At 48.4% G+C, this 8,840-nt stretch overlaps 2 protein-coding genes across 2 annotated transcripts; one reads left to right on the top strand and one right to left on the bottom strand.

Annotated features, from left to right (window-relative positions):
* Positions 1 to 1,077: 1,077 nt before the first annotated feature.
* LOC119311059 lies at positions 1,078 to 4,726 on the bottom strand. The gene is made up of 2 exons (XM_037586687.1): positions 4,272 to 4,726; positions 1,078 to 1,203 (listed from the first exon to the last, which is right to left on the bottom strand). The coding sequence occupies exons 1-2, from the start codon at positions 4,710 to 4,712 to the stop codon at positions 1,105 to 1,107; spliced, it is 540 nt and encodes a 179-aa protein (XP_037442584.1). The 5' UTR covers positions 4,713 to 4,726; the 3' UTR covers positions 1,078 to 1,104.
* A 1,852-nt stretch (positions 4,727 to 6,578) lies between these two features.
* LOC119305862 lies at positions 6,579 to 7,926 on the top strand. The gene is made up of 2 exons (XM_037582267.1): positions 6,579 to 7,358; positions 7,473 to 7,926. The coding sequence occupies exons 1-2, from the start codon at positions 7,203 to 7,205 to the stop codon at positions 7,845 to 7,847; spliced, it is 531 nt and encodes a 176-aa protein (XP_037438164.1). The 5' UTR covers positions 6,579 to 7,202; the 3' UTR covers positions 7,848 to 7,926.
* Positions 7,927 to 8,840: the final 914 nt, after the last annotated feature.

The following is an 8,840-nucleotide window of genomic DNA, read 5'->3' as shown; positions in this document are numbered from 1 at the left end:
AAAAAACAAACTTCACGACTCATACCGTGTAGAACATCTCGAAGGCGGCGCGCGAAGGACTCTGATATAGATTCAATTTCTTGCGTGGAGTGGGATCTCGCCCGACGGGGAGAAGAGAACAACAAGGACGAACAGCACAGCTCTACGCCTGCTTGCCGCTGGATCGATCTCATGCATCCGGAGCGGCGGACTGGTGCATTTTTAGATTTCATATATAAACAGGGACAAGTAGTAGTTTGCTTTTTGAGGGATCTCCACTCCAAGTCGCATCCTTTTTAGCCCCAAATTATTGCACTTGTTCTTAGAAAAAAAGATGTGTGATCTGATATGAAATTTAGGGTGAACGCTAGGGTGGAACAGCACCGATATTTCCTTCACTCACCAATAACCGTTTTCTGTTGCAGACGGATCGGCTTCTTCGTCATTGGCTACAAGGAAAGGGGCACCTTGCAAACGAGATGATGATTCTCACGACAGCAAAAGAAGGGGATGTTCAGGGACAGAGCTACCAGAGGTAGTAATATACATCCATAAATTTGAAGGGCAGACCTATATATGCTGCAGAAATTGATTGACAACCAATGCTAGCTAAATGAGATTTAGTTTATTTTTCTGCGCTACAATCTCCTCTCCTGTAGTCCTCCTGCTGCATTAGTTGTTCTGTTTTCTGTTCTGTTCCAATCGTTCGTCCAGATTCAGGCTGCAAGTGGAGATGGGATTAAGTAGGACTACTTAGCCCATCCCACTTAATCTTCTTTAATGGAATCCCATTGGAAAATAATAATAATAATCGGGCTAGCCCACTTATCCCATTGGATCCCGTAGGAAGCCCACTTAGATATCGTCGTGTCCGAACAAGTAGAGCGAGGGCGGTGCCACAACGTACTCCCGCCGCCGCCAGTCCGCCATCGCGTTCCTGCTTCTTCCTCCTCACACCGCACCGCCCCCGGCGGCCTCCCCATCACCGAAGCTGTCAGCGACCTGGGCCTCGCTGGGCCTCAGGCACTACCCAGCCCATGAAGGAGACGCACTACATATACAGGGGAAGGCCTCCACGAGCAACTCGGCTTGGATCAGGACGGCGGCTTCGGCCGAGGCTTGGCTTCATCTTCCTCCTTCCCCTTCTGTAATCTCTATCTCTTCCTCCTGTATCTCCAGCTTGTAACCGAATTCATGGCAATTGATTGAATTAGTAGAGAGAACCTCACAATTGGCATCAGAGCCGTTCGATTCTCCACCAAATATCCACCCCAGAATTTTCCCCACCCAATTCCATGGATTTTCCACGACGGCGTGCCGAGCTCCTGGCGACTCTCTCGTCGGAGGGTCGGGCGACGTATGAGGTGCTCAGGGCCCAGCTAGCCCGTGATGTGGACCGGTGCTTTGCTGAGTCCAAGGCGAGGCTAGAGAAGGGCATGGAGGCGGCGCTCGGCGACCTCCACACCAAGCTGGACCGGACTATCGGCGACCTCCGCCAGAAGGTGCGTAGCGACCACGGCCGTAGGTGCGCCCCTGCGGCGGCAGCCTCTACTGCGACAGCGCCTGCTATGTCGACGTCGGCTGGGAGCCATGTCTTCCCCGACCCCAATCACGGCCCCGACCTGTCGTCTTCGACTTCGTCAACGACGAACACGGCCAGGCCTATGCGCGTCTCGAGCAGCAGCATCACCACCGACGGGTCCCATGAGTTGGAGGTTGCTGCCTCCTCCTCCGACCCCGCTCCAGCGGCAGCGGCCACGAGCATCTCCGTGTGGAGCGCGACTGCCGTTGCCCCCGCATCAGGCGGCGTTCCCTCCCTCGTCGCGTCGGCCACCACCCGCTCGACGAGCCCAGGAGGAGACATCGATGCGGCACCAGACGCCAACCCTCTGGTGTCCACGGGTCCCATCGGCATGCCTGCGTCCACCATGCAGAGCGAGCCAGACCATGTGCGTGAGACGCCCATCACCTGTTCGACGCTTGGCCTCTACCCCGTCGCCAACGCCATTCAGATCAACAAGGTGCCCCTACCTGAGATTGCTGTGTCCCCAACACGATCTGCAGCCTTCTCCACCTCCACCTTCATGGCTGCAGTGTCCGCCTCACTCGATTCAGAACTTGCTCTCGCCACGCCCACCATGTGTTCGACCGAGTGCCCTGGAGAAGAAAACAGTGAAACAAGGACCACGCCCGCTTCTACAGCAGCGCCGCCGGCATCCTCGACCAGTGCTATTCCTGCTATGTGTGAGGTGAGCATAGAGGTCAATTCATGGCTCTGATGGATATAACCAGTTCGTCTCCAATCCTCACAAAGGTCACAACCACCCAAGCATTGTCGCCTACCAAGTGTTCGACAGAAGGCCTGAACAGCGAGACCAGTGTGGCTTATCTCAAGTATTTAGTCAGCTCACATCACCAGTTGCAGCAGCACGTGTGGTTCGCCGAGTTCAAAACTGAATTGAGGAAGAGCCGTGAGGAATTGTTGGCAGCCAGGAAGGAGATGAACTCAGTATCCTTGCTCACAATCAGGTTCCTGTTTCAGTGTGTTCCAGGTTATGGGCTATTAACATTATCATGGGATCCAGGACAACACGCAGTTGATTCGGCTGCAACTATTTGCGATCAAGGTATTCATGCCATTTGTCACCAGCAAGTTTCTGTCCATACTAGGCTACAGATTGCATGGTCATTCGTTTGGGAATTCTCTTGTGTTGGATCAAGGAGGACTGCTGTCAGCTTCTTATTCGATTCAGCTGGTGGTTTGGCAGTTGTTTTATTCAGTACACGGTGCTCGGTTCTTGCATATTGTGTTGCCAATATAGTACCATTTTCTGATCCAGTTGAGTCAGATTCTACTCCGCAAATAATTGAGATGAGGCTTGCTACTCGCATCTTTAGTCACAAGACAGCACCAGCAGTCTCGAAGCAGAAGGAAGTGTGTCAGAATCTCAGATGAAGTGTTGTTTCAGCGAGTTGTCTACAATCCTGAATCCTGATGGTTGCCTGCATGACAATAGCACACAACTGTACATCATCACTGATATTGCTAGTAGCGGTTCACCACTGTCGAGCAAGGTTACCACACTGCATCAATTTCAGTCTATTGGATGCTTGGCATCACCATGGGACCATGGTCAACATGCAACTATTGTTCATGAGCGCAAGGTTTCTTGGTCTAGTTCTATGTTTCTACAGGATGGGAAGTTTCAGAATGTTATGGCCATGACGGTCGAACTCAAGACTTGGCCCTCTTGGAGGTTGTGCTTACTGGGTGATCTGGAGTTGAGCAATATTCCTGAATGTTTGATCGCATCACCAAGGTCGCAGTCAGTGCCACTACTGCCAATGCTTGATGAAGCTCTTGGAATCCATTGGAAAATTTCATGGCCAGTTCATTTTTCAGTCAGTGCCACTACTGTCAATGGTAACATGACTGAACCTATCTACTTCACCAAAGAGTTAATTCCTTCTGGACTTGATCCTTCGCGCAGCAACTTGTCTTTCGGTGCTAACTACTTTGAGAAGCTTGGAATTCCAAGACACTTAATTGTCAGTTTTGTTGTGCCCATCTACTGGCCTGATACTGCTCTTATGCTATATGGGTTTGAGCTGCGGCAATAGAAGATTGCTTACTCTTTTAGTGATGCATTATCAGATTCAGTTGCTTGGTCACTCTGCTATGCATGTTCTGTTATTGGCAATGGCAACATCTCGAGGCGAAGCATATATGATTAAAAAAGGGCAACCTGGTGCATGTAGCTCCCGCTTGCGCAGGGTCCAGGGAAGGGTCCGACCACTTTGGGTCTATAGTACGCAGCCTTTCCCTACATTTCTGTAAGAGTCGCGAAGCATATATGATTATGGAACAAAATTGAGAAAAGGCAAAGATTGTTTGATGCTCATTAATGATCTATCCCTGTCAGCTGGGATATTGTTTGCACTGGAGTATGCTGAATTTCAAGCAAGCTTGCTAGCTAATTGTGTTGTTATCAGATCGCTCGGTGTTGCCACAGCCAATGGGTTCTTACATGTTCCTGCAGCTGATTGTGATGCCCTGTTCAATTCCGAGGAGAAGCTGTATCAGTGCATCATCCAAATGCTAGAGGCAACTGATAACAACTACATATACAGGGGAAGGCCTCCACGAGCAACTCGGCTTGGATCAGGACGGCGGCTTCGGCCGAGGCTTGGCTTCATCTTCCTCCTTCCCCTTCTGTAATCTCTATCTCTTCCTCCTGTATCTCCAGCTTGTAACCGAATTCATGGCAATTGATTGAATTAGTAGAGAGAACCTCACAGAAGCCACTCACCTTGCGCCGGCGCGGCAGGACGAGCAGCCGTCGTCGTTCACGTGTGCCGGGGATCTGGGCGCCGAAGCAGGTCGGGGCGTGGAAGCTCGTCGTGGCAGGGTCGTGCACGCCAAGGGCGTTGTCGGGTTGGTGTACTGATCCGTCTGTTGAATTCTCACGGATTTGAATCCTCAGCGAGGACCTCATGGCGCTCAGGCTACCGCTGGCCCTGTAGCTCTGCGAGAACTCTGCTGCTGCCGGCATCGACCTCCTCAGCAGGGGCTCGGGGGCCCCGGCCTTCTTGGCGCCCCGCCACTTGGACAGCTCCACGGCCACGCAAGGGCCCTTGGCCATGGCCCTCGCCTCCTCCTCGCCGGCGGCGTACGAGCCATGCTTGTGCTTGAGCCGCTCGTTGCGCCCCGCGGAGTAGAGGTCGTAGAGCATGCTCCTCTCGAACAGCTGGCTGGTCGGCGCCACCGCCGCAGCCCAGTCGTCCGTGCTCGCATCGGCTGTGTGAGCTTTCTTGCTATATCATGCACAACGGACGGATCAGTACAACGAGAACATGGAGCTCGGGCGTCCACACGGATTGGTTACCGCCAGCCTCATTGATGCTGGTGCATGCGCGCATGGGAGCTTGCTAAGTGGGAATCCCACTTATCCCACTTAATCCATATTAGTTTTTGGTGGGATGCCCACTTTCTCTATCAAACTATGTTGAGACCTGGTGGATTGGTGGTGGGACTCCCAACTATAGTCCCACCTGCAGCCTGAGTCCAGATGTATCTCTGCAGCAGAAAACCGTCTGTCACGAGTCTTGTTAAAGAGCAGAAAACTTGTCCGCTCCAGATTCAGTGTGACATATACTCTTAAGCAAAATCTTACCTTTGGGCTGTCTGTTTCTCAAATGCTGGAGATTTCTGATTTTGATGGTCAACAGCCTTGCATACTGACTAGTTACAGCACTAGTGCCACAAAAACTGTCACAGACTTTATCCAGATTAAATTGAGTAGTGCCACACCATCACAACCTATACGGCTAGCTCTCCAATACAATAAGGTTGCAATCAACTTCAGAACTCGAAGGATTGTCGGTTACCATGGGCCACCTTCGCTTGCAAGCACGCACCATAAAGCTTCATATATTATCTAGTAGCTTCTTTAAGAAGTACAGCCTCTGTAACTTAATGTAAGACGTGTTTTAGACGTATGGTAAGTCTAAAAAACGTCTTACATTAAGTTGCATAGGGAGTAGAACTTAGTAAAACTTTGTCCCGGTAACAGCACTTGACACCCTACCATATCCTTGAGGACCTTGTCTAAAACCAGAATACCTTCTGTCCCTGTGATCCATTTGGTCTACAAGTTTCTTCTATGGATCTATGCTTCCCCTGCTCATTTTCCTGGCTTCACACTTTTGCGGCGCTGATAATGGTTGGTTGTATTGAGCTGTGTATTCTGTAATCGCCATTGTTCTACCCGGTTTGTTCTATTTATTAAATCTTCTTATCTTAGTGATCAAAAGTTGAGACCATCTGATCAAAGTATCTTGCACCAAAACTGTTGGATTCTGTGACATGGGCTTCCTGGTAGTTATGTAGATGTACTATTTCTACCATTGCAAAATCTGTACCTTTTTTATCTGCGTCTTTGCTAAATTGACGTATTATAGCATGCTATTCCGCAACAATACATCTTCCATGCATTTTGATTTACACAAGTGCATATCAACTGCTATTGTTGACTCGTATCACTCGGGAAAGATAAACTTATCTATTCACTGTTCTGTTTACAAAAATGTTACTCCCTCTGTCTCACTCGGGAAAGATAAAAGTTTTTTGACACTGTCACACTTACGTTTTTTAGACAGAGGTAGTACTATGCTTCTACTGACTCCCCCTCCCTTCACACCAATGAGGAAGACATTTTATTTTACAATTCTAATGTTTTAACTCTTCTCCGATTCTTGTGGATCCAGGACATCTGGTGTCATATTCATTCCCTAATGACTCTACGAGATGCTGCCCGTGCTGCCTGCGTATCTCATGCCTTTCGAAGTTCTTGGAAATGCTATCCCAACCTTATCTTTAATATTCAAACAATAGTGTTGCCGAATGGCATGGATTTCACCTACAGAGTTGATTACATTTTGAAAAACCACTCGGGCATTGGCGTGAAGACATTCGAGCTTGATTTATCCTGTTGCTACAACCCCAATGTCTATAAATATCTCCATAGGTGGCTTAATAAGATAGTGGTTACACCTGGCATTGAAAAACTTACCCTTGTGATGCCTGAGAGGGAGGCAGTCAGCTTCCCTTGCCATGTTTTGTTTAATAGGGATGGAAGCTCGATGTGGTATCTTCACCTTGCTTACTGTGCCTTCCATCCTACAGTCAGTCCTGGTTGCTTGAGATTGACATGCCTGACGGTGCTGCATCTCGAGTGTGTGAGAATTACAGGGGACGAGTTAGGGTACGTTTTTTCCAGCTGCGTTGCTTTGGAGCGACTGGAACTCTCGAGATGCTTCGATATAACTTGCTTGAAGATACCTTTCCAGCTGCAGCGGCTCAGCAACCTGCAAGTGTTAATTTGCCCCAAACTGCGGATGATAAAGATCGAAGCTCCAAATATTTATAGGTTTCGCTTTATTACATTTGGCCAAGTAGAGGTCTCACTTGGACAATCACTGCGACTGAAGAACCTAGAGATGTTCGATTGCCGTCCCCTCTGTTATGCACTCGAAGAGCTTGCATCCATTGCGCCGAATCTTGAAACTTTTAGCATATATTCACCCCGTGAGGTATATTCTAAAACTCTTTGTGATCTTTTTCTTGGAAGGGAAGTAGGGAACGTTCTGTGATTATTCAGTAGCACTCTTATGCATAGAACAATAGTGATACCTTGGAATATTAATTAACATGTGGCATATTTATGCAGGTGATAAATACAAGAATGGCATTGGCGCCTAGCAAGTTCCTGCACCTGAAGTACCTGAGTATTAGTATTCATGTTCATGGTGACTACGATTATTTTTCTCTAGTTTCTTTTCTTGGTGCCGCTCCCTCCTTGGAGACATTCATACTGAATGTAGGTCACCGTTCACCCTGTCAATATTTTTGAATGCACTCATCATGCAGATATAACAAGTCTCTATGGTCGAACCATTTATTCAAGTATTTAAACTATTTTTGGTATCTTCAGGTACGGACACAGCTAGAACACACTGATGAATTGCTTTCTGAAGACCCCTCGCATCTAAGGAAGATGCTAGGATACCACCATGACAAGCTCAAGAAAGTGGAGATATCTCGGTTCTACTCTTCAAAGAGCTTGGTTGAGCTGACGTGCCATATTCTCGAAAACTCAGCATCACTGGAGTGCCTTACACTGGACACCACCGGTGGTGGTCTCCGGTGTTCTGACCGCGAGTTCTGTAAGTGCTCCTTCTTGGAGAGAACCAAGGAGGCCCATACAGCAGTCCTGGTAATCGGAAAATACATCGTTGGAAAAGTTTGCTCTAGAGTTAAGCTAGTTGTTGTGGAGCCTTGCATCCGGTGCCATACCCTTAACCCATAGGTGCATCGTTGTTGTCATTGTGCGCACAGGTACGCCCAGAAGTTTTGTGAGGACTGAATGTTGTCTTTTTCTTTTTGGCGAAACTCTCCGGTGTTGGCAATTCGTCAAGAGTAGTAGATTGGCAGGAGCTTAACCAGTGTCTGTTGTTTCAGTTGCCCAGTGTTAGCTTGGCTTCTCGTTACTGCTTGCTTTATGTTGAGGAACGTCGTCCGGGCCCGTGTAGAGGGTTGTAGGAAACCCCTGAATCCGGCGTTTACAAAGCTTGTTCGGTGTTTATTTGGATGAAAAGGAACAGGGTATTTAGCCCGTCGTTTTAACAGAAATATCTGCGGCCATGAAATGCATGAAAGAGGGCTCCATTAACCAACTTGCTTCAAGCTTCTAAAAATCTAAGGGAAATAAGGTGCATCGGACTGTTATGCGAGTGTGTTCCTATAATATTTAAGGGCTAGTTGAATACTTGTGAGTTGCTACAGGTTTTATTTTTTGCAGAGGGCTTTCAACAGGTTGATAGACTCTGTTAGACTCACCACGTCAAATTATTTATTTATTTATTTATTTTGCGGGAAAAATTTCAATCTATTCATCTTCAATCATGGTAGCACAACGGACATTAGTAATAAAAATTACATCCAGATCCGTAGACCATCTAGCGACGATTACAAGCACTGAAGCGAGCCGAAGGCGCGCCTCTGCCATCGCCCCTCCCTCACCGGAGCCGAGCAAACCTTGTAGTAGACAGTCGGGAAGTCGTCGTGCTAAGACCCCATAAAACCAACGACCAGAACAGCAACTGCCGCAGATGAAGAGTGTAGATTAAAAGGATCCAACCTAAAGACACGCGAACGAAGACGAACGACGAACAGATCTGAGCAAATCCACCAAAGACAGATCAGCCGGAGACACAACTCCACACGCCTACAGACAGAACAGGGGCTAGGCGGGGAGACCTTTATTGCATCTTCAGGGAGCCGCTGCCATCTCGAATTCCTG

Source organism: Triticum dicoccoides, chromosome 5B (assembly GCF_002162155.2).
Source record: "Triticum dicoccoides isolate Atlit2015 ecotype Zavitan chromosome 5B, WEW_v2.0, whole genome shotgun sequence".
Taxonomy (NCBI): Eukaryota; Viridiplantae; Streptophyta; class Magnoliopsida; order Poales; family Poaceae; genus Triticum; species Triticum dicoccoides.
Note: the sequence above shows the minus strand (reverse complement) of the source record. Positions and strands in the feature narration are given on the sequence as shown.